At 39.7% G+C, this 24,475-nt stretch overlaps 1 protein-coding gene across 6 annotated transcripts; it reads left to right on the top strand.

Moving 5' to 3' along the window:
* Positions 1-1,430: 1,430 nt before the first annotated feature.
* Positions 1,431-18,669, top strand: rorc (RAR-related orphan receptor C). Of its 6 annotated transcripts, none has more exons than XM_034228345.1 (13): positions 1,431-1,717; positions 1,830-1,924; positions 6,741-6,770; positions 13,896-13,981; positions 14,806-14,947; positions 15,032-15,385; positions 15,478-15,579; positions 15,664-15,785; positions 16,198-16,330; positions 16,422-16,529; positions 16,655-16,765; positions 17,341-17,450; positions 17,558-18,669. In XM_034228345.1, the coding sequence occupies exons 1-13, from the start codon at positions 1,671-1,673 to the stop codon at positions 17,720-17,722; spliced, it is 1,605 nt and encodes a 534-aa protein (XP_034084236.1). In that variant the 5' UTR covers positions 1,431-1,670; the 3' UTR covers positions 17,723-18,669. The 6 variants fall into 6 exon arrangements, with proteins under 6 accessions (XP_034084236.1, XP_034084238.1, XP_034084240.1 ...); XM_034228347.1 differs by having other exon boundaries at positions 6,744-6,770; XM_034228349.1 differs by having other exon boundaries at positions 1,834-1,924.
* Positions 18,670-24,475: the final 5,806 nt, after the last annotated feature.

Genomic DNA, 24,475 nt, shown 5'->3' on the forward strand with positions numbered 1-24,475 from the left:
TGCTTCCTTTTTTTTGTTGTATTAACATCCTCGTTTTTCTTTATATACACTGTATCTTGTATATATGTATTTTTCCTCACAGCCAACCAGCTCTGAATACCTTTAAATAAATGTGACAATTAGAAGTAAAATAACTATTGTATCCATTTAAAATACAAATACAGGAGTGGCTTATATTAGCAGGTTCTACTCTGAAGGTTCTTTTTGTTTTTATGCAGTAAAATATTGGTTAAGAGTATACAAACCTTGCACACATTTAGCTTCAGTTCTCACAGTTTGGTCTGACGTGTGGTTTTTGAGTGTCTGGGCTCAGAGGCCTGGTGGTCTTCTGAGGGCCCCTCACATCTTTAACCTCAGTACAAGTGCAGATGGAAATGCTATACCTAAGTTTCTAAAAACGTGTGTGTGTGTGTTAGTTGGTGGATGCAGGACAAATTAACAGTTTTTTCTTCTCCCCTGAAGAGTCATGTGGTCAAGTTGGGTTTGAGGAAACGGGTGGGGGTATAGTTGTTTTTAACTTTCAGTTAAAACCACCTGCAACAAGCTCTGCCCAATGTAGCACTTCCAAAGACTGATTTTTACTTTACCCTAAAGTGTATCTTCGACTTTGAAAGGTTCATTTGACCTGTAATCCTTAAAGAAAGAATCAAAGAATGGCTCAACGTGGAAGCATCTGACAGAATGGCGGTATCTTTCACTTACATGAAAATGAACCGTTATTTTTAAGGACTTTTTTTCTACCAATTGTCATCTTTAAGTGTTAGTGTGGGTTGATTTATTAAGCAAAATAGGACTAATATAGGATGTCAAGCTGTTACTTAATCATTTAGAAGAGAGAGGATTTGTCTGTAAACACTAATCTCAAAAGTAAGTTGCTCCAGCTGTCAGATAAATGCAATTTAATAAAAATAAAAACAACAACAAAGATTACTCGAGTAAAATATCTTATCACATTCCACCATTGGCACAGTCTATCCATGTGATTCTGTAAGCGTCACGTGATGGAGGAACATTTACCACAATGATGTAAACTGAGAAGACATATCGATTATTCATCGTTTTCTTTGTGTCTGAAGTTGTTTTCCTACTTCAGATAAAATCAAGTAGCCTATTGCAATTAAAGTAGTCTCTCTGCATACTTTGCATGTAAAGAGTCCTGCAGGTGTTTCCACTTGGGCTATCCAGAAGAGGGATATAAATGTGTTTTTTGTGTTTCATGTTGCTGTTACTGTGAACATTGAAGTAAAAGGCCAGACCTGCATTCAAGTGTCTTCTCTATGCATTGTACTTTTTTTTCGATTAGTGTGGCGGAAATGTGTGGCAGCACCATGGGATTATATTTCTCCACTGAGCACTACAGAGCAAAACCCGATCCGCTGCTATTACGTAACAGCCGGTGACATAACTCTCTCCAGCCCGGGACGGTCAGGGCACACGGAGCGCGCGGGGAGGGGGAGGCCGGGGCGCGCGGCTTGTGAACGGCCGGCCGGTCCAGCTGCACTCTCCCCTCTGCTGCTGCTGCCTCGGGGGAATTACATTATTTCAAAAATAACCACACAAGACGAGGTGTACTTTCGAACAAAAAGGGAGGCTGACAGAGAGGGGTAACAAGATGACGACCGAGTTCTGGGTCCCACTGTAAGGACAGGAAGGAGGTGAGATGGCAGTGCATGTTTTCAAATGCCTGCGCCGGCCCGGGCGCTAGAGCAACCAACAGGTAGTGTGAGCTCGAGTTTTGTCACGTTACCGTTTTAGTCTAATGGTGGCAGTGGGTGTTCAAAATAAACTGACTTGCCAGAGGTTTGTGTGTGTGTGTGTGTGTGTGTGAGAGAGGTGAGTGTGTGGACCACCCAGTGTTTTGACAGGAGAGTTATGGAATATGAGGAGCTCGACGTGCCCCCCACTGACAACCCCATCAAAAAAGGTAAGGCCGGGGATCCATCACTGAGGTTTATTCTGCATCATGTGTGGGCTTTGTGAACTGTTTTGCCTTTGGATGTAGCATATAAGGTGTTTTAGCGGCTAATAGCTGATTTCTTCTTTTATATTTACATTGCAGTGTTACATTGTGTCTTCATGTCCTCTCTCTTGGACATAAAGCCAGCCTTATCTCCCAGCATGCCATGCTTTGTCCACTCCCACCCACATTTATCTCCTCCTTCTGTATCTCACTTTGCTTACCTTTTCCTACACTGGCTGGTCGTCCCTGTCTCAATGTTCACTTTCTCTCCACTCACATTCATCTTCACCTGTTTAACCCTCCTCATCCCTCTCACTGCAAGTGGGTAAGAATGGCAGTAAACCGGAGTAATCCTTAGGGATTACTTCTTATTTTTGCTTCTGTTTTTGGTCAATGCATTACTATTCAAAGCCTCTCCTCGGCTAAAATCAAACTTGCAGTCACTTGATCAAGACACCTTGTCCCTCTTCCAGAAGCCCATTCTTTCCTACTATAATCTCAAGCATTTGCTAGAGTTTACCTGCAGAGCTTCACCAATGGATGAGAAAGGTACATTGAAGAAAAGAAAGTGTATTTTTTTTACAGTGTAGTAGCAACATCTAGTTTGAGTTAAGATAGCAGGATCACAGTTGAGTAATACTCAATTAAATCGTCCTGCATTCTAGATGTTATTCATTGGACAGTGCACACCAGCAATGACGCTGATTTTCCAGCTTCGTTTGTTCATAAAAAGTCATTTATTTTGACAGTAATATAGTGATTTGGTGATACTACAGTACCAAAATATATAGATAAAGAGACAAAAGATTGAGGTTAACAGAGAGTAAAAAATATGAACGCATGCAAACCATAAGGAATATTCATTAATATTGTCCAAAATAATGATTTCACAATCTTGGATTTTCACTGCACAATTATCATGGCCAAAATAATTCTCAATACAACAACTTTAAAAAAAATGGTATGTGGGGGGGAAAAGACAAAGCATGAGCGAAGGGAAACATAAATGAATAAGAGCTGGATTATTTACACGATTTTGTGTATTATTAACCTGACAAATATTAAAATGTTTATTATAATGGTTATTGTCAATGCCGGTATATTGCAACACTCCTACTATAGTCCAAAGCATTTTTTTTATCTTGTCAAGTGGTAGAGATTTTACATTTTTTATTAAAATGTGGTTAGATACTCAATTGTACTGCAGGTAAACACAGGTTTATTTTTATATCATACCTAAATTGCTTTTAAACTCCTTAAACTGAACTGTCCTGCCATGGGTGAGTGATGTCATTACGTTACATTCATTTAGCTGACAATAAGTACATTCATCCATGAAGAAACCAACTCAAAAGCAAGAATCCTGCAGGTACATTTCCTATCCAAGCCCAACCAGATTAAGTTCTACTGCATTATCTTAAAGCCAAACCTTTGTAAGTGCTTTTTTTTTTGGTTCAAGCCAAGATAATTTTATTTTAAATTATAAAGATGAGATGTAAGGGATTCCAGTTGTACCAAATATGTCAGACAATTTTCTTGGCCATTTTATTTTAAATCATGTACAAGACATCCGGAGCTGGAACCACGTTATAAAGGATACTGACCCGATACTACAGAAAAAAAACATTTGAACAACCTTAGAGCTACACAGGAGGTTGAAGATATTTGTAAAAGAACAACATCAGCTAATTTATCAGATACTGGAATTGCTGTAATGGCATTTCAATCTGGTTAAAGTGAAGTTTCAGTGTGGTTGCGCAGTTTTCCATTTAGCTGAGATGGCTCTTCTTAAGGTGATTCTTGGTTTTAGTGGCTGTTGTGGGTGTCTGCTCATTTTTCTCGAGCGCTGAGTTTGAATCTCTGGCACTGCTCCACATTGCATTTCCTCCTGTCTGTAGAGTAAACATATGCTTCCGTTCATTATTGGATACTAACCGTCTCTGGTGTCCCTCAGGGATCTATCCTAGGTCTTTTCCTCTTTTATTCTGCAGTGATTTGTAAACTTAATATCCGTGTTCGTTGTGATTTCAAGCCTCTAGCCTCTCTAAAAATACTTCTTTATCATTCACAATCATGATTTCCTTTAAAATTAATTGGTATAGATGTTTTAACGAAGGTCTGTCATTTTTAGGCCAATAAACGGTGTAATGTTTTCTGCAAGACATTCCACAACATCTATTTCTGTTCATCTTAAAACGGTGAATCCTGCTTGTATTTCTTTGCACCTGGAGCGGTGTGCTTTAACATTTTATGGTGGCTTTTTTTCATTGGTAAGCAGTTAGTTCTGAGCTACATTTCTGGCTTCTTAACGATTCAACACCCTCAGACAGCTTTGTTAGTGCCATAGATTTGAGGTTAGTTTCTCTTTTGGTCATCACCCTACCTTTTTTATAAGGCTTGCCCTAAACATAGTTTATATTGATGTCTTTTTTATGTATTCCGTTTGTTGTTTTTATAAACATTTATTATTAACCTATTTGTTATAGCTTTGACTTCTTCTGCACTACTTATGTTGTTGTTCACTGGCATGAAGTTGGAGAGTATTTATAGGATTTTTTAAATATTGTTTATATTGTAATATTGTATTTTTCTGTGCTGTATGTCATGGTTTATAATAAGGCCAAGCTGTCGGCCTGCTCTCAGGGTTCAGTGGTCTTCAGCGCTGTTATGTAACGCAGCAACTGTCACTTCAGCAGTCATCTTAGATGTTAGAGTGTAGAGAAGAGAGTGAGTTTCAGACTGATGAGTGGAGTTGATGTTTGTGGCTCTGTAATCAGCACAGTTGTTTACAGTGAGTGTTTGTGTGCGTGCGTGCGTGCGTGCGTGTTTGTGTGTGTGTGTGTGTGTGTGTGTGTGTGTGTGTGTTTGTTAAAACTGTGGGGTTGACGGCTTGGCTGACAGGTGTGTCTTGTCACGTGTGCATGCTATGTCACATTTAGTTTGTTTAAAAGCCGATGCTGCTGATTGCATTATGTTTTCCCCCTCACCACTAGCCACCGGCCGCTAACCTTTTTCCGTTCCATTACCATCAACTTTAATAAGTAGAAATCATTAACACCACATTTCAGAAATGAGCATTGGCCGAAATTCAGTCTGCTGCGGATTACTTTTAATTATTTTTAGTGAGTAAGTTTGTAATTTACCACAGTAAATACCTGCAGTTGTGCATTTATATAACTGACTAATACAACTATATTGATGCAAGGCCTTTGAAACTCTTTAAAATAATAACTTTTGAAAGGTTGCAAAAAATTATTGGATTAAAAAAGTACTCTAGAGTACGATTTCATCCAACATAAATCTTTTTACTTAGCAAACCCTCACTTGGGCTTGACATTTATTTACTTTTTTCCGTGTGTGCGTGCACTGCTCTGCTTTCTTTCCTTGCTTTCTGCTTATGAAGCAAAACTGATTTGATGAGGGGAGGAAAACAGTAGAAACCACAGAGGGCCTGATGTGACACCAGACAAAGACCGGCTAGCTCTACGTCTTCCATTGATACTTATCTCCACTGCCTTCAAATCTCTCTATCTCACACATGCAGAGACGCACACACAACTCCAGAAATAAACCCCATGGCTCAGAATCGTCCCTCTGCAACTCACTGCAATTCAGACTTTCTCACAATTGTGGTCAAACAGGTAGACAAAAAAAGAGCACATATTGCTTCACAGACACCCACTTTCCTCTGCCTTTATCTCCTGTGTGTGAATGTGTGTGTGTGTGTGTGTGTGTGTGTGTGTGTGTGTGTGTGTGTGTGTGTGTGTGTGTGTGTGGTTGTGTGGGTGCCAAAGAGTCACACTTTTCAATGTGAAAAGGAATTCTTTAATTTAACCTCTATGTTATCAGTAGGGTTTCTTATCTGTCCACAGGTTTTTTTTTTTACATTGGAAACAAATACAAAGAACATAATGCATTCTTAAAACCCTGAGCCAAACTGCCATCAAGCATTTAATGAGGAGTTTATATCTGTATGTTTAAGCAGTTGTGTCAAAACACTTTTCATAGCTAATTTAGTCCCTTGATTCAAATCTAAGTCAGTGTATTTCAGGATTTAGATACTCATTTGCAAATGTAATTTAGGTTTTAATGTATTCTAAAATCACAATAATTTAAACTATTGTAAACATGATGATGCGATGCCAAGCTAACCATGCTACAGTGCATGATTTAGTGGGAAAGAAGTATTCAGAAAATTCAGAAACAAATATTAATACAAAATAACAAAAGATTATGAAGAAACTCCAAAAATGTAAAAGTATTATATTCTAAAATAGTAGCAGAGGTTTTGGCAACAATACACACTTCAGAATGAATGGTATTATCGAAACACCCCCTGTTATTGTAATATTATATTATCAAACAACTATTGTGTAGGCACTGCTTTTATGCTTTAGATTTGGAGTTGTGGGTATTCATTTCTTCCTGAAATGTTGTGAAATAGTGTAGTGAAATGCAAAGTAGCAAAACACATTTTTAAATACATATTTTAAAGTACAAATATGTAAAGTACTTCAGTATATATACCTTGCTTCTTTGTAACATGGGCAGATTGAACCCTCTTTATGAACCTGTGTGCCATTGAGCCCTGGGTTCAGTTTGGGGGTCAGCCTGAATTTAAAGTGTAATCTGTAAAGTACATAAGTACACTGCATGTTGTGTTTTTGTGTGTGAATTATTCTACTGGATGCTCATGTGTAGTACAGCTTGTAGTTATACTTACATTTACAGTAAGTGTTGTGTAGTTTTAAAGTTACTAACTGAGATGTTTCTCCCTCAGAAGGAGCCGTGTCCAAGAAGACTCATTTGAGTAAGTTCTCTATACATTTGTTGTTATCGTGTGTGTGTGATAATGACATTGCTTGTGTTTGTGCTAGATATTTTTGTGCATGCATTTGTGGTTAACTTCGTAGTTACTGAACATACAACATGTTGCACCTGTACAGCAAACACACGCACTGTGTTGTCGCTGGAGTTGGGCCATTAGCAACATAGTGTGTGTGCTGTGTGTTGCACCTGTGTTGCCTCACACACACACACACACACACCCATATACCGATATACCGCACACACTGGTAAAAACACCAACTTCTATGGCTTTGGCATATTGGCATCCGAATGCAGATGACAGCGATAACATCTTGTCTGTTTTTAACTTCTTTGGTTTAACACTTTCTGCCACAACTTTAGCACACCTGGCTGTGTTATCAAGGGTGGAGACGCTGAGCGTAACACACCACCAACCTTCATGTTAGCTGGTGTGATGATACTCAAAAGATAAGCACAAATTATGATGACTTTATTGATTGTTGCTTGTGAGTTAGAGTATTTGATAAATCATTTTGGATTTTGTTTCTAGGATAGCAGTTAAGAAGTGGTGTGAGATACAGAGCCAGGTTGGCCTTGTGTCATTCAGTCAGCTGCTGTAGATGGAGCGATGATAGAGTGAGAGTAGGCACCTACAAGTACCAGAGTTTTTACTTTTCTGCTACCTTTTACTTCACTGCATTCATCAGGGAAACATGTGTCTGCATTTCTCTGACAAATATAGCAACTCATTACTTAAAAAATGTAACATACAAAACATAACCCTCTCAAAAAAACATGTTAAATTAGTATTTATAAACTACCTAGCTGAACATAAAAAGTAGTTATAATGAGCTCCAACTCTTTTACTTACATGTTTTACTCGGTCCCCAGTTGTTCCTTTTGAAAATGGTTTGATTTCAATTCTTAGGGAGATTCTTAAAGCAGTCAGACATCATGAAGTGGATTTTTTTTTTCCAATATGTGGTAAAGAGTGAGGGGGTGAAGGATAACAATAAAGGTATAAGGAAAAAGTACCTTGAGAAAAAAAAAAGCAAGGGTAAGGGACAGTCCCCCCTTTCTTTGTCTTTTATCTCTTCTTTCTCTCACGACACACACACACACACACACACACACACACACACACACACACACACACACACACACACACACACACACACACACACACACACACACACACACACACACACACACACACACACACACACACACACACACACACACACACACACACACACACACACACACCACACACACACACACACACACACACACACACACACACACACACACACACACACACACACCACAAGGAAGGTGAGGCGGTGACAGACACTCACAAGTCTGAATGTGTGTGCTGAAGCTGCAGTGAGCACCCAACCTGACTCGCAAAAGGAAGAACGACAAAGAGAAGAAATATTGAGTGAATAAGTTGCGTGGAAAAAAGTGTGTCAAGTATTGTTAGACAAAGTGAGAGGACAAGTGAGTTTGTGAAAGTGGGACAAACGTCTGAACAAGTGGAGGAGTGAGGATGATGCGAGGTAGGGATGAAGTTCTTTGGCGTGTTGTCTGTGTGTGTGAGTGTGTGTGTGTGTGTGGGTGTGTTGGCCATCCAATGAATATATTTTATTATTTATTACATGTTTTTAGGTCAAAGTTTCTCATCTACCCATCCTCATTTCATAGTTTATCAAACGTGATTGTATAACTGTGACGTGATGCTTCTAATGCACCATATTGTTATCAAGATGCATTATAGTTTCACGTTAAAGTTGAATCAGCTTTATCTTTTTGTGCTTTTATCAAATCTCTGAAATAACTGGGTAATCTTGCACTTAGACACCTGTTGCTTCAAACATGTGACCTCTTTTAATGTCTTTGTTTCACTTTGTATGGCCGTGGGATTAAGCATTTTAATTATGGTTTACGCTTTTCATTTCATTTATCCCTGGATTGAACTTCATTCAAATGTTCACACATGTTTACATATATTCAGCCCTCTCTGCTTTGTTTTTATTCAATTTTGTATTGATTAATCAGACATGTTTTGTATTAGTTCTGTGTCACATTACTTAAAATACACACATACTTTTGCAATCAGTTCAATTTTCACCTTATGAACGCCGATGTTTTTATTTGTTTTGAAACTTAACTGAATCTCCAAAGTTCTTGATGCGTTCACATCAATACGTGTTTCAGTTTTATGGTTTGGTAACATGACTCAAACCCTTTGATGGATATAAGATTTGAATCATGTCTCAGATATTTCTTCCCTCTGCCTCCCACACACAGCACGGGCAAGAAGCTGAGCTGCCTCTAGATGTTAAGAGACAAGTGCAATAAGTGCATTAAGTTCAAATGTATATACTTTTTATATTGATGTGCAAAACACCTTTTGTTTAGAGTCATCATATATCCATCATAAGTGGTATAATTGACAAATTACACAAATTAAAATTCAAGTTAAGGTTTGTTAAATGTTGGAAACTCTATAGTGAACACTGAAATCTTACCAAAGTGCAACCGAAAGAAACAGGAAAGCAGGATGCTTCACGACTGCAGTGTGTCAGTTTGAATGGACTGACCTCAGAAACATACAGGATGCAGAGGAAATGCTGATGTTATTGTCAAACATTTAGAATGATTTCTTTTGTAATGATTTTGTATTCATAGTCATTTAAAAAAACAAAAACAGGTGGAGAAGATAAGGAAACAAACAATGATACACTCTTTCTGTCTTGCAAAATGCGAACACACACACACACACACACACACACACACACACACACACACACACACACACACACACACACCACACACACACACACACACACACACACACGTATAGATACCGAAGCACACACTGATCCGCAGCTGCTTTTTAGATGGCGTCTAGATATAGTATATCTCAGCCCTGCAGCTGTGTGTGAATAGTGTGTGAAAGGGAGGCTCCCATTGCAGACACATTTTTACTTCTGTGTCTTCTCTTCAACAGCAAACATTTCATTATGTAAATGTTACACACTCACAGTGGGCTTGACGCCGTCACAATTTACGCACACACACTTTTCATATGGCTTTGTTGTTGAGTTCGGGGGATTCTTACAGTTTCTTAACCTGAGAGGATTTCCTTGTTCCTCTGCACTTCCAAAGCAGAAGCGGTTGGCTTGAGATCAAAGCTTACATCAAAATCGCAGGTGACACATTCCCCCCAAAATATGGTTATAGAAATACAACATGAGCTGATTCATACGTATGTCTCCTTTTAACACCCCCATGTTCAGCCTGCACTTCAAAGTTAGACATGGTAAGTCTGATGCAAATTGGTGTTAAGATTATAAATCCCCTTCTCTCAGATTCTGTAGGAAGATGCTCTCTTTGTTGTTGTCAAATAATGAAAGAAACTCAGTTGTGAATGAGTTTATATGACAACCAGCACAATTTGATAAAAACCTAAAGATATTTATCACCCGTATATCTGCAGTCACCGTTGTGATGCAACCTGAAATATAAAGTAGCTAAATATTAAATACAGGAGATTTTCAAGAATTACTTTTAATTAAAAAATACCCTGTTAGTACAAATAATGTATATCTTCTGATAAAAAGTTGTTTTGTCAAAGATCCTTTTGTACTGTTTGCCATTGGTTAAGATATTTCTTAAATTAAGGTTTTCCCTTTAAGGAAAAATTATTCTGCCAAATTTTGAGTCAGGGTTCATTTGAAAGATTTTACATATTATTTTCCCTTTTCCACTTCAGAACCAATTAATTTAAATGTAAAGATTTGATACAAAATGTAACTATAATCTACTATATTTTTAAATGTTAAAAGCATGCGTTTGATATATTAGTAAAATGTATACCTTTTATATTAAAATGTCACAGCAAGATACTTAACAAAAATCTTAAAATTGTAATTTATATGAATTAAAGTAGCCCATAAAACGTATAAATAACAAGGTGCCTGCGTACGTGCGTGCGCGTCTGAGGATGTGATGTGTGTTTACAAAGTTTGTTTGCGTATGTACCAAATGAAAGTTTCCGTCAGAGGAACATTTTGGTTTTTTTTGTTCGTTTACAGTGCAAAGAACTGCTGACGAGTTGATTTTGGCAGAGAATGAAGAGTTGAGATAAGCAATCTATAACCCCCCCCCACACACACACACCCACACACACACCCACACACACACACACACACACACACACACACACACACACACACACACACACACACACACAAACACACACACACACACACACGCGAACTCACACAAACTCAAAAGCATGTACTCACACATGCTTTCTAGGATAAAATCCAGACATCAAACCTTTTCCTTTGTTTATCTTTTTTCTCTTATGATTGCCTAATATATTAGAGGTATACGGCATATAGATTTGTATTGCATTTCAGTTTTATTTGGTGCGATTTGTCATACTTTATCGTCTCATTGTCGTGCTTGAGAATTACAAAGATTGGGAGCCAAAGTGATTGTCCAGCAGGAAGTTGTTCAAGAGTGACCTGTGATTCTTTCATTATCTGTATTTGCTGTGATACACAAAAGCTTCTGCTGTTTGTACTACGACTAAACGAGTGTGCTTTTCAAGTCATTGATAACCCAAAAACTAAACTAAATGCTCATCAAAAGACGTAAATCAGTCCGTCTCTGTGTAGCAGAGTCTTGCTACACTTTGCATGCGGAAGCGTGGGAGGGCACTCTTTTATTTTGACATCAAACCAGAACATTTCCACCACCGCACACCTACTGTAATCAATCATCTTCTCTTCTTAACAATGTCGATTTTACGAACCTTTGAAATTGATTGGATTGGTTGTTTCCTTGAAATCTCATTGCAGAATTAAGATGTTAATACAGGTTAGTGTGGCATGTTTATGGTTGGTTTCATACTGTAGAGCGCTACTGAAACAGAGCGGAAATATAAAATGTTGAGGGTTTAACAAGAGATATTGTAAAACATGACATAATGCCACTGAAACTAATAGTGTTGCTTGGACATTGGTAGCTAAATGAATCTTCAATATTGTTTGAGTAAATACAATCTACAGAAAAACATATTTTTTAATAATTAGTTAATGCTGGGTCTGCCACATGATGGTAAATCAACATAAACCATTTAGTGCATTCGCAATTTTGGTGAAAAAAGAAATTAAACTTGCATGTAATTGTAAAATAGGCACCGTTTTTCAGTCATATTGTCTGAAACACACAATAACCCCATTCTTTGTCACAAAAAGAACCCGCTATCAGAAGAAATAATGGTGGTTTAGTTATTTTTCAGTATTTCATCACTACACTCACACACTGAGATGCTGGCTTTGATTGGTCTAAGTCTGTGGCTGGAGATAACAAGGTGAGACCATAAAAAAAAGCCCAAAGAAGTTTTGCTCATTTCCACTTACTTACTAGATAAAGGTGTCTTGATACTCACAGGCCAATAAAAGGCAGATTCCCTGTGTGTGTAATTTGTGGCTGGGTTGTCATATATTTCATATTTAAGAGCTATGATTGCATGGAAAGTCCATGAATGAGAAATGTATGTGATTGCTGTGTGTGTGTGTTGTTGTTTTTTGTGTGAGTACGTGTGCGATCAGTGAAAGGTTGTGGGTCACTGTGGATTTCCTGTTTTTTTGAGGTTGACAATCAGAACTGAAATTGCGAGAAAAAAAAACTGCAGAGACCACTCATGCTCCCCTGCACGCAATCATAATCACAAGTCAGCTACTTTTATCGGATGACTTTATATGATATCTGATTTTTATGATATTAAGATTGCAGGAACTGTTTCAGCTGAGTTTCTTTTACCCAAATGATCCAGTCATGATTACTGACAGTTGAATTTGTGAAATACTGTAATCCTTATCATGGTGAATCTCATTTCTGTGAACTCTACGTGATATTTAAAAAGTGCATTTCACCCCAGACTGGCTGTCCTCCAGGAGCCTTCAGGTGATCCCTGTGGCACCAGATAAAGAGGGCACACACTGACACACTAACACACACTCGTGAGAAAATCTGACACAGTTATGCACGGAAACAAAAATACTACTACGTACCGTAAAAGCATCAGAGAGTTTGTGTCGCAGAAAATGATCACACCTTCAGTGCTTTTGGGGAAGGAAGAGTGACAGGAATAGATAAAAGGAGATTATTTGAAAAAATGACAATACTGTTTGATGTGTCCCCATATAATGTTAAATGTGTTGCAAATACACAGTCCTTATTACTTGAATTGGACATTGTCAGGATATACTAAAAAAACTGTTCACACCTGCTCCCAACAATGGTGTCTAGACATGTGTGATTCTTTAATGAATCAAAGGACATCCGATTATGACAAAAATCGCCACTAAGCAAGAGACTGATGGGCGTGAGAGTTGCACAGATCAGGGGCAGGGGGGAGAGGGGGGAGGGCCGTTACTGGCAGTGATGAAGGTAGAGAGAGTTCATTACTGGCAGCTGTAACTTATGAGCGAGATAGAGAAGGATTTTTGAAAGACAGTGAAAGACATGAAAGAGGGACAGTCACAGTGAAAGAGAAGCCAGTCAACCACTTGAAAGGACTCTGAGGTTGACACCTTCGTCTTCTCCGTCTTTCTCCACTTGCAAATATTCCACGTCCTCAGAAAACTGCTCGCCGTATTTGATGTTATTTTGTTCATTATTATTAATTAAGACAGGAGGTGTTTAAGAGGAAAATACCTTTGGTTCTCGTTGGGCCCACAACAGTTGATATATGTTTAAGGGGAAGTACAGCCTCACTTAAGTTCTCACGGTGGGAATCGCTTTGCAATGGACCACATTGGGTAAACAAATTAAGCATTAATATGATGTTTATTGGCATATTTTACCTCCTTAGAAGCTGTGTGATAAATTAAGATTGGTGATATATGGGTTTTCAAATTATTTATGAATCAGAAAACGATCATTTTCAATATTATTTTAAAGAACAAGCTTTTGTGTTGTTTAATTTCATTGAGACATTTTAAGCTTTTTTCCAAATGTTCAGCTGCTGATTAAAATGTAATCTGGGTGTGAGGTGGCTGAACTTTAAAATGTTGACATAAATGCTTTTTCTTCTGTGTTTCAGCCCAGATTGAAATTATTCCATGTAAGATCTGTGGGGATAAATCCTCTGGAGTCCATTATGGAGTCATCACTTGTGAGGGCTGCAAGGTGAGATGAACAACATAGCTACTGTAAACACACAAACACACATATATTTGACATACTAGGAACAACAGTCTAGAGAATTAGATGAGGCCATTCAAAACCATGTTTTTCCGTTCAATATAAAGTTGGATTATTTTACCATAACAACTGTGGAGGAAACAGCTAACCTTATAAAACAATTCACCTGTCAACACCTCGAATACACCACCTCGAATACACCAGCTCCTTAGTTTAATCTGTACACAAACCTGAAGTCTGAAAACAACGCCATATGATTTTACAAAGGTTTATGTGTCGTACTATTACTTAACCCAGGGCAGTTACATCTTGGAGTCGTGCTGATTGCCAGATCAGGGTTTGCTATTTCCTCCTTTAGACTTTAGGATGTTGACAGATGAGAGTCGTATCAATCTTTTTATATAACTTTCAAAAAGACAGAAAAAAAGTCTACTTGCCAAATTGAATTATTCTTTGAAAATGAATAGTTCGAGCTAGCCTGGCGTATCGGCTAATATTATTTGGTGTTGTTTTTTAATTCCGCATAGTATATTTGGGATGATAACAAACAAGAAAAGTGAGTAAAGAAATGTCCAAAATGAGTTTGATGTTATTTAGAAACACAGTAATGTTAAATGGTTTCTTCATCAGAAAGCACATGTACATTTACATTTTTTTATAAAGGGATAATTTTTTATAATGTTTTGCGGAGGTGAAAAACTGTTGGCTGATATATCATATTTTTGTAAATCATGATTATCAATATTTGTATCTGCGTCAAAGTTTCTGTTGGGCTCTGTTAACCACTTGGTACCTGGATCCCTCCTCAGGGGTTCTTCCGGCGCAGCCAGCTGCCCACTGTCTCCTACTCCTGCTCCAGACAGAACAACTGTCAGATCGACCGGGCCAGCCGCAACCGCTGCCAACACTGCCGCCTGCAGAAGTGCTTAGCACAGGGCATGAGCAGAGATGGTGAGACACACAAATGGACAAACTATCTTCTTCACTCACAGCATTTTTTTTATTTCAATGTGTCCATGTGTTTGTCCTCCTCAGCTGTGAAATTCGGGCGGATGTCCAAACGTCAGCGGGACTCTCTGAAAGCTGAAGTGGAGCGTCACCGGCAGCAGCAGCAGCAGCAGCAGCTCCAGGAAGACGCCCCGTCTCTCTTGTCCTTCGCCACCAAGGCCCGTCCAGACTGCTCAGCGCAGCTCCTTCAGCCCATGGCCTCCGCCTACTCCTTCAGCGGGGATTCCGAGCTGCTGTCCTACACCGCTGATGTCCACCCTTACCTGATGTGCTCCCCCAACGAGTCCCAGGTGTCTAGTATGATCTACCGAGGCTCCGCTGTGTCCACCACCTTGAGATCCCAGGGGAGGGGAGACAACAGCGGACACCCTGAGATAAGAGGTGAGACACTTGTGTGTACCAATGTCTCTGTGTTCCGATCCCTTCATCCTCCTGTGCTTATTCCTCGTTTGTCTTTTCCTTTCTCATGTCAGGATTTGACTCCAGACAGCCGCCTCATGATCTGGTGGCGATTCACCCCTACAGCCCTCTGGAGGATCCTTACAGCCTCTATCCTCACTCTCTGAGAAACGTCGGTGAGCAAACAGCACAGTGGGCTAATGTGTGTTGACTGTATTGATTTTTTATATTTATTAGGAGCTTCTTTCTTTGATTTTCAGATGAGCTGTGTGCCAGCATCGTGCGCTCCCACAGAGAGACCACTCAGTACAGGGTGGAGGAGCTGCAGGCTCTCAGATGGAAAGTGCTCAGCAGAGAGGAGATCCAAGTCTACCAGAGCAAAGTAAACCAGCCTGATGACTGTTTTACAATTCTCAGTTCTTACTCTCGTATCTCAGAACAAAACATGCCATTTAAGAAGGCTTGAGGTTAAAGCTACTTTTGATTCATCAAACAGAAAACTGAGAAAACTTGTACCATTCCTCCCTCTTTGATCACACAGTTCAATTTAATGTTAATTACTTTATTGATCATACAAACATGTATTTTAAACATATGTTATATCATATTTAACAAATACAGAGTAAACATACTGAAACTTGCTATGCTTGATCAGATCAAAGGACATTAACATTTAGGATGAGTTCAAATCTGAGTCACTTTTTCTTTTGATTGATTTGAATTTTTATCTTGAAATAAACTTACCCTTAAATATTGAACCAACATTTTATTTTATTTCTTATCCCCACTCCCAGTCGGTGGATGAGATGTGGCAGCATTGTGCCAATCGACTGACTGATGCCGTGCAGTACGTGGTGGAGTTTGCGAAACACATCCCAGGTTTTCGTATGCTCAGCCAGAACGACCAGATTGCTCTCCTGAAGACCGGTGAGTTTCCCTGACACAAACAAGAAGTCACCTTCACCTTCATCAATATCAGAAATAGATGTAACTTCTCTTTTCTTCTCTCTTCAATCAGGCTCCATGGAGGTGGTTCTAGTCCGGATGTGTCGCTACTTCAACACAGAGAACAACACCGTCTTTTTCGATGGGAAATTTGCTGGAGTTGAAGTCTTCAAGTCTCTGGGTGAGTAGTTCCTTACACGCTGCTCAAACCTGAAGCACAAAGGCAGTTCTGAAACCAAATGTGCACTGAACAGAATATATAAATATTTGATGATTTATCATGCTCTGTGGTTTTTTATCTTGCAGCATGTGGTGATTTAATCTCAGCAGTGTTTGACTTCGCTCATGATATGTGTGCTCTAAAGCTCACTGAGCAGCAGATCGCTCTCTTCAGTGCTCTGGTGCTGATCAACACAGGTAAGACCAACTCCCCGGTCTTTCAATTATGTAGATTGTTATTCCCTCAGATCTGAAACATAGAAAAATGGGAAGACAATACAGAACCTACAGTTGGTTACCAACAGGCAACATCTATCCTTCTCTATGTTTTCAGATTAACATGGATGGTTCTTGATGATTCAATGTTGGGGTCATATTTTTTAGATAGTTCAGAATGTAATTTATTGATTTTAGTCTAAATCTATCTAATAACAGACATCATTTTTATCAATATTGCAGAAAATGTGTTTTGTATAAAATTAAATGAAATGTATTCTTGCCAAGTATAATCCATTGTTAAAGAAGCTTCTCAGCATTCAGGTTTAGTTTTCAAAAATGACTCAGAAATAAACCTTTTAGCCTTTATCCACCACATGTGTTTTCGCCTTTATTCATTCCCATACAATCGCTCTCTCTGCCCCCTAGTGGCTTTAAATGGACATGGTTATAATAACAGGCAACATTGGGAACCAGTAATATATGTATGTAGGTCCATTTGAATGTATGTTAAGGGTTTAAAAAACTAAAACTAGTTTTTTTGTCTTTCTGTGCAGAGCGTCCGTGTCTGGAGGACAGAAGCAGAGTTCAGCGAGTGCAAAGAAGCGTGGAGTTTGGACTCACACACATTCTTCACCGAGAGAACCAAGAAAGTCTAATGCACAAGGTACATGCCTCAGTACCGGGTTGAGTTCTCTTTCTCTTATTCTTCTTCCTGAGTGTTCCTCACTGTAATAGAAAGGATATCTGATTGTGTGTGTGTCCTCCCTGCAGCTGTACCAGAGGATGGCAGTGCTGCGTTCACTGTGCAGTCTGCACATGGAGAAGCTGCGCTGGTTCAGTCAGCGTTACCCACTCACCGCTCACTCTCTGTTCCCTCCTCTCTACAAGGAGCTGTTCGCTTGTGAGGCCGAGCTGCTGCCGGGAACCACTCACTGATGATTCACTCGATCATGCAAAGACACACACTTATTTGAAGTCTCTTCTTTACTTCCTGACAGAATCTATTTTTCTAATAATTAAAATAAATGAAAAAAAGCACCGTAATCTTAACTTGTTTAGTACTGTATTTTATGAATTCCAGCTGAGTTTTTTGATAGATTGTATCGGACAGAAATATCAATATTTTCAAAGTTTAAAAGTATTTTATTATTACAGGGACACATGCGTTTTGTTGTTGTTTGACGGTACATTGTCAGAGGGGTCCAGAATTAATTGTCTCTGCTACCATGAGTTACAGTGCATCTGGATACAGACATTTTAAAAAGCAGAACACCTTTCATTGTCAACTGAAGTTTCAAATGCTAGTTCAGAAGATTGAAAGTACTACCGTTTATGTATGTGCTAAATATGTCCGAACAGAGACACAAGGCACATAAGGAAGCTGATGAAGGTTTATGTTTTTTTTCCAATTTTCTCTGATGTTCAGAAGTGACAACCAGTTTCTAATTGGCCAGAGGTGCTCTCTCAGTCTTTCATGAGCCTGTAAAAAGACCTTCCTTCACATACCACACACACATTTGAAGGTTAATATAGTGCGTAACAAGTAGCCCTACAAATAATGAAATATTGGTGTGTGACAATTACATACAGAGTGTTAAACACACCCAGAAAACAGAGACAACCTGCCTTGTTTCTGTAGAGAGATGTCTCTCCTCTTCAGGTTCAGAAGTCCTGCAAAGCAGCCGTACCTCTTAAATGTCACCCTTTGTGTTTGAACAAATCCTAACAGGCTGTTGTTTTTTTCAAGCTTGGAAAAGATGTTGCATTAACTGTATACATTACATTAAAATGTGAGAGATAAAGTAGTGTTCAAACTTTTGCTTTTTTCCTCAGAACTTGCATATGATTTGTTTACAAAAATAAAGCCATGACTAAAGAGGAAATTATGAGAGGTTTCATCATTAAATATCCTATGACCAGATTTGGTTCCAGGAAAGGGGAACCGCCTTTCCTGGAACGACTGAGTTTAAAATAGGCTAATTCCATGTAAATCCTTAAATAAACGAATGAGGCTGTGAAACCAGACAGATGTGGTAACTTCATTTGTCTTTTAGTGGCGTAATAAAAACAGTCTTAGACTTATGCATGCAAGAAAAAGATGCACGGTACACACACTGAAGTGATTAGCATGATCTCAGCAGCACAGGCATTGTCGTCATGTTCTTGGGAGTTGCTGCTGCAGCACTCAACACACAGGAAATATTAGTCATTGTGGGTTAGTGGAAAGTTATTAGGTTGTCATAGACAAAAAACAGTTGCTAACAAAGTTGAAAGGAGGTGAATTAAAAGACTGAGTCAATTGAATGTCGCAATTATGACATTTTCCTTCAAAAAGTCAAAAACATTTCTTTGTCAAATGTACCAATTGTCACATTTGAAAGCTGCTGTTATCTTGTGTGTGCATGCTAAAATAGATAATTACTACAGCAACATGCAATGATTTTTGTTTTTATATTTCAGTTTGAAAAGACTGAGTAAGCAATTCTTATTGAGATATTCTCATGTTGAATAGAGGACAACACCAGCACAAACTTTTTTTGATTTAATCTCGTGTGGATTCTAACATACTTGTCTTGTGCTGTTCTGGACCTGTAAAGTATAATTGAGCAATTCAAATAAACTATCTTATTTACTCCTCAAAGTGAAGGAAAATAGCCTACAAACTTTCAAACAGAAACAGTTTTCAGCAGCCTTAAATAAAGTTACATTTGTTGGATACAATTGCCTCAATACCACATGTTTCTTTTTCCAGTGTGACAGTATTGCAGCCCTGTGTGAGTCTGTTTTTGCTCTCTGACCTCTCAAGGGAATTTCGACTCGGGACAAACAGTTCTGTACAGTTTCCGGCTCCCGTCCCTCAACTGCACCCTCCAAAATGTTGTGATATCTGCTGTTTATGGTGGGAAAGATCTGCTGCCAGAGCAGCAAAGGCAAGATAATCTTTCCAGTTTAAGCTGTGACCTGTAGAGAGTAAACTGTGGGAACTCATTAAAGGACAGCTGCAGAGGGGGTTGTTCTAATTTGTTTAGTTGTTTGTTGTTGACGAGAACATGGCGGGAGGGACTGCGTAGAGCTCAGCCAGTCTTCCTGATATATTGATGAAGTGACGCTGCAGAACATCATGTGAGTCAATGGGCAGGTCCGTTTAGGAAACACATGATGTACAGAACTTCTTCGTGTGTATAGCACAGATGTACTTGTTGCAGTTGCTGCATGTAGTCTGTGTCTTGGAGTCCTTTGAGGGTCCACAGACCTCACAGCTGGCTGTGGGGGGTCTTTTAGAAGCTGACTGTGGGGGTCTTCTTGCGGCTGGCTGTGGGGGTCTTCCAGCAGCTGGCTATGAGTCAAGTTCATCTTCCAATTTGCTGTCAAATTCTGAGTTTACCTCCACATTATCCTCATCTTCAGAAATGTCTTCCTGTTCCACTTCACCGTGTTCTTCTAATGCATTCCACTCACTCTCATCCATTATTAGCTCCAAGGCTCTGAGCAGAATATCTTTTGGCCATTTTGTTGGTAGATAATTGTAGTTCTGCACTACACTGTTACTACACTGAGGTTATGTCTCTGTTTAGTCCCTCCTCCGGCGTGCAGGTGCGAGGGGGGACAGTGCGAGAAAATGTAAAATGTTTATACATTTCTGGAAGAGCTAAAATGTTTATAATGTTCTAGGATAGTTTTGTGTACACACTACAAAGGGTAAAGATCAAGGGAAAACAGGATCAAACAGGTTCTCTATGCATACAATTGTGTGTGTGTGTCTTTAGTTTGTGTGTTTCTGTGTGTTTTTCTCTGTCTGTCTGTTCTGGTATTGTATCCAGGTCAGATTGACCCGGACCTCTTATGAAGGACATAAATGCGGGTGGGCATTTTTTCACAAGTGGAAAAAAATAAAAACAATTCCACATGTCCTTCACAATAAATAAGCCCCGGCCATCAGGTTGAACGAAAATATCCTTATATTTTTTTTGATTCATTGAAAATGGAAATCGGGTCTTTTATGGCCGAGTACTTTTATGGCCTACAACAATCATTGAATATTTATGATATTTCTATAAAATAAATAAATAATATAAAATATTAGAATTAGTTCATTCATTGTCAATAGCCTGAGGATAATTAGCTGGGCCTTATGGCAGGGCAATACGTCTTACACATTGGCTAACAGCCAGTGTTAAAAAAAAAAAAATCATTAACACAGTGCTCATCAGAGTTTGGAGAAGTACTTAAAATAAAAGTACCAGAGTGTAGGAATAGTCTGTTAAAAGTAAGTCCTGGTCCTGCAATCAAAATGAAAAAGCAAATAAGTATTAACATCAAAATATACTTAACGTAGTAGCCTACTAAAAAGTACTCATCATGCTGATTGGCCCATTTCAGAAGAATATATTACATGTTTTTATTATAATAATGCATTGATGTGTTCATCAAAGCTGCAGCTATATTAAATAAATGTATACTGCAGGGTATGTGAATTTACTCCAGGTGTAATTAATAATAATAATAATGCATTTTATTTATGGGTGCCTTTCAAAGCTCTCAAGGACACCTTACAGAGCATAATTAAAAACAATCAACAAAGAAGAGCACACAGTAATACAAGACTTAAAAAAAATACTTAAATAACAGAGACTTAAAAAACAGAGACTTAAAAACAACAATCAGTTTAGCAGAGATTAAGAAATAGAATACGCCAGTTTAAAAAGGTGTGTTTTCAGGCTGGATTTGAAGGGTGGGAGGGAGTCCATATTGCGGATGTCTTGTGGGAGAGAGTTCCAGAGATGGGGGGCAGAGTGGCTGAAGGCTCGTGACCCCATGGTGATCAGGCGGGCAGAAGGTACAGTGAGTTGGAAGGCAGAGGAGGATCGGAGAGTACGAGAGGGAGTGTAGATGTGAAGGAGCTCAGAGAGATATGGAGGGGCAAGAGTGTGAAGGGCCTTGAAGGTGAGGAGCAACACTTTGAAGTCTATGCGGTGCTTAACGGGGAGCCAATGGAGTTGTTGGAGAACCGGAGTGATATGATTAATGAAAGGAGTTCTGGTGATGATACGGGCGGCTGAGTTTTGGACCTGTTGGAGCTTACGTAGGGATTTCTGAGGAAGACCAGAGAGGATGGAGTTGCAATAATCGATACGGGACGTAACGAGGGCGTGGACGAGGATGGCGGTGCTGTTGGGTGTGAGTGACGGGCGGAGGCGGTTAATATTGCGGAGGTGGAAGTAGGCAGATCGAGTGATGTTGTTGATGTGAGCTACAAATGATAAGGTGCTGTCAAGGATGACACCCAGACTCTTAACTTGGGGGGAGGGTGAGACTGTGGAATTGTCAATAGTGAGGAAGAATTTGTCAGTTTTAGCCAGAGTGGACTTGGAGCCAACTAGGAGAAACTCGGTTTTATCACTGTTGAGTTTTAAGAAGTTGGATGAGAACCAGGATTTGATTTCCATTAAGCAGTCGGAAAGGGCAGTGGGGGGGAGAGTGGAAGTGGGTTTGGTGGAAAAATAGAGCTGGGTGTCATCCGCGTAGCAGTGAAATTGGATTGCGTATTTTCTGAAGATATGGCCGAGAGGTAGGAGGTAGATGATAAATAGGAGGGGGCCCAAGACAGAACCCTGAGGAACACCAGTGAAGACTGGATGGGACTGTGATTTGAAGTGTTTGAGTTGGACAAAGTGAGTACGGCCGGAGAGGAAAGATCTAAACCAGGTGTGGGATGTGCCAGTGATACCAATGGAAGATAATCTGTCAAGGAGGATTTGGTGTGAGATGGTGTCAAAGGTTGCAGTCAGGTCAAGGAGGATGAGTATCGATAAGAACCCAGAGTCAGCTGCTACTAGGAGATTGTTTGTGATTTTAACCATGGCCGTCTCTGTACTGTGTGAGGAGCGGAAGCCAGACTGAAATTCTTCAAAAAGATTATTGTTGTTCAGATGAGTGTGGACTTGGGCCGCAACTGTTTTTTCGAGTATCTTGGAGACAAATGGTAAATTAGAGATTGGGCGGAAATTATTCAAGTTGTTGGGGTCCGCACCAGGTTTCTTGAGAATAGGGGTTATTGCACCTGTTTTGAGGGATGAGGGGACGAGACCAGAGGTAAGGGAGGAGTGAATTATCTCGGTAATTAAAGCGGAGAGAGAAGGTAGACATGCTTTAACTAGGTGGGTAGGAAGGGGGTCAAGCTGGCAGGTGGATGATTTTGATTTCCGAATGAGATTTGATATTTCAGCGACAGTGGGAAGTTCGAAGCTGGATAGTGGGGAGGAGAAGGGAGCATACGGAGTTGAGTGAAGTGATGTATAGCTGGAGGAGGTCAGTTGCTGGTGAATATTTTTGATTTTGGCATTGAAAAAGGTCATGAAGGTGTTACATTGAGAGGTTGAGTACAGGTGGGGTGCAAGAGAGGCCGGTGGCTGTAGAATGCTGTTGACTGTAGAGAACAGAGTTCTGGTGTTTCCTTCACCTAACCTAATTAAATTGGCATAGTATGCTGTTTTAGCAGAGGAAAGAGCATCCTTATAGGCGAGTATGTGGCTGTTGTACATGTCCTTGTGCACTACAAGGCCAGTTTTGGTGTACAGGCGTTCAAGACGACGACCTTTAGCTTTGAGCTGGCGTAACTCAGGTGTATACCAGGGGGCAGAGCGGGTGAAAGAAACAGACCGGGTTTTCAGAGGTGCATGTATGTTTAAAAGGTTCTGGAGTCCATCATTGTAATGGGAGACCAGCTCATCGGTGGTTGATAGGCAGTCTTTGCAGGGGAGGTTGTTAATTCCATTAGAAAAAGCAGACGTGTTAATATTCTTAATGTTACGGAATGAGATGGAACGTGACATATTTGCTTTGGGTAATGTTAACTTGACATTGAAGGTTACAAACTTGTGGTCAGAAATGGGCTAATCGAATGCAGAGCAGTTCAGGGGAGTTACACCAGAGCAGCAGATCAGATCAAGTATATGACCTTTGGAGTGTGTGGGAAAGTCAATATATTGCTGTAGTCCAAAACTGTCCAGGCATGATGTAAAGTCCTTTGTGAGACTATTGTTGACATTGTCCATGTGAATATTCAAATCACCTAGCACTATTATATTAGGGGAGAGAGAAGATAGGGAAGTAAAAAAAGCAGAGACTTCATTTAAAAAGTCATTATTGGCCTTGGGTGGACGATAGACAGTGGCAAGAATTGTTGGAATTGGCCCATTGATTTGCAGAGCAATGGACTCAAAGGAAGTATTCACAGGAACTGTCAGTGCAGATACTTTCCACTTCTCGTTGTAAAGTACCTGCCAGAGGGACGGGATTTGCTGGTGTAAACAAATCCAGGTGGGATAGTTTGATTAAGCTGCGTAAAGTCATTGGGCTGTTGCCACGTCTCAGTCAGACATATAAAATCAAACTTACGATCTTCCAGTAGATCATGAAGTAGAAGTCCCTTGTTGTTGAGCGAGCGGATGTTGAATAGCCCGATGGCGAGATCATTTCTGTCAGGTTTGACGCCAGCACTAGCACACCTGGCCAGGTTTGCTAGCGAGCTGTGGTCAATAGACCGTCTGGTGGATCTTCTTGCGGGACGAGGATTTGAGGAACAGAAGGATGGAATTGGTTTTGTGTCATCGAAGTTGAAGCTCCGACGGGATCCGCGGTGGATGTATTTTCGACGAGCATGATGAGGGATGTCCAGGTGAAGCAATG

This window comes from Gymnodraco acuticeps, unplaced genomic scaffold (assembly GCF_902827175.1).
Source record: "Gymnodraco acuticeps unplaced genomic scaffold, fGymAcu1.1, whole genome shotgun sequence".
Classification (NCBI taxonomy): domain Eukaryota; kingdom Metazoa; phylum Chordata; class Actinopteri; order Perciformes; family Bathydraconidae; genus Gymnodraco; species Gymnodraco acuticeps.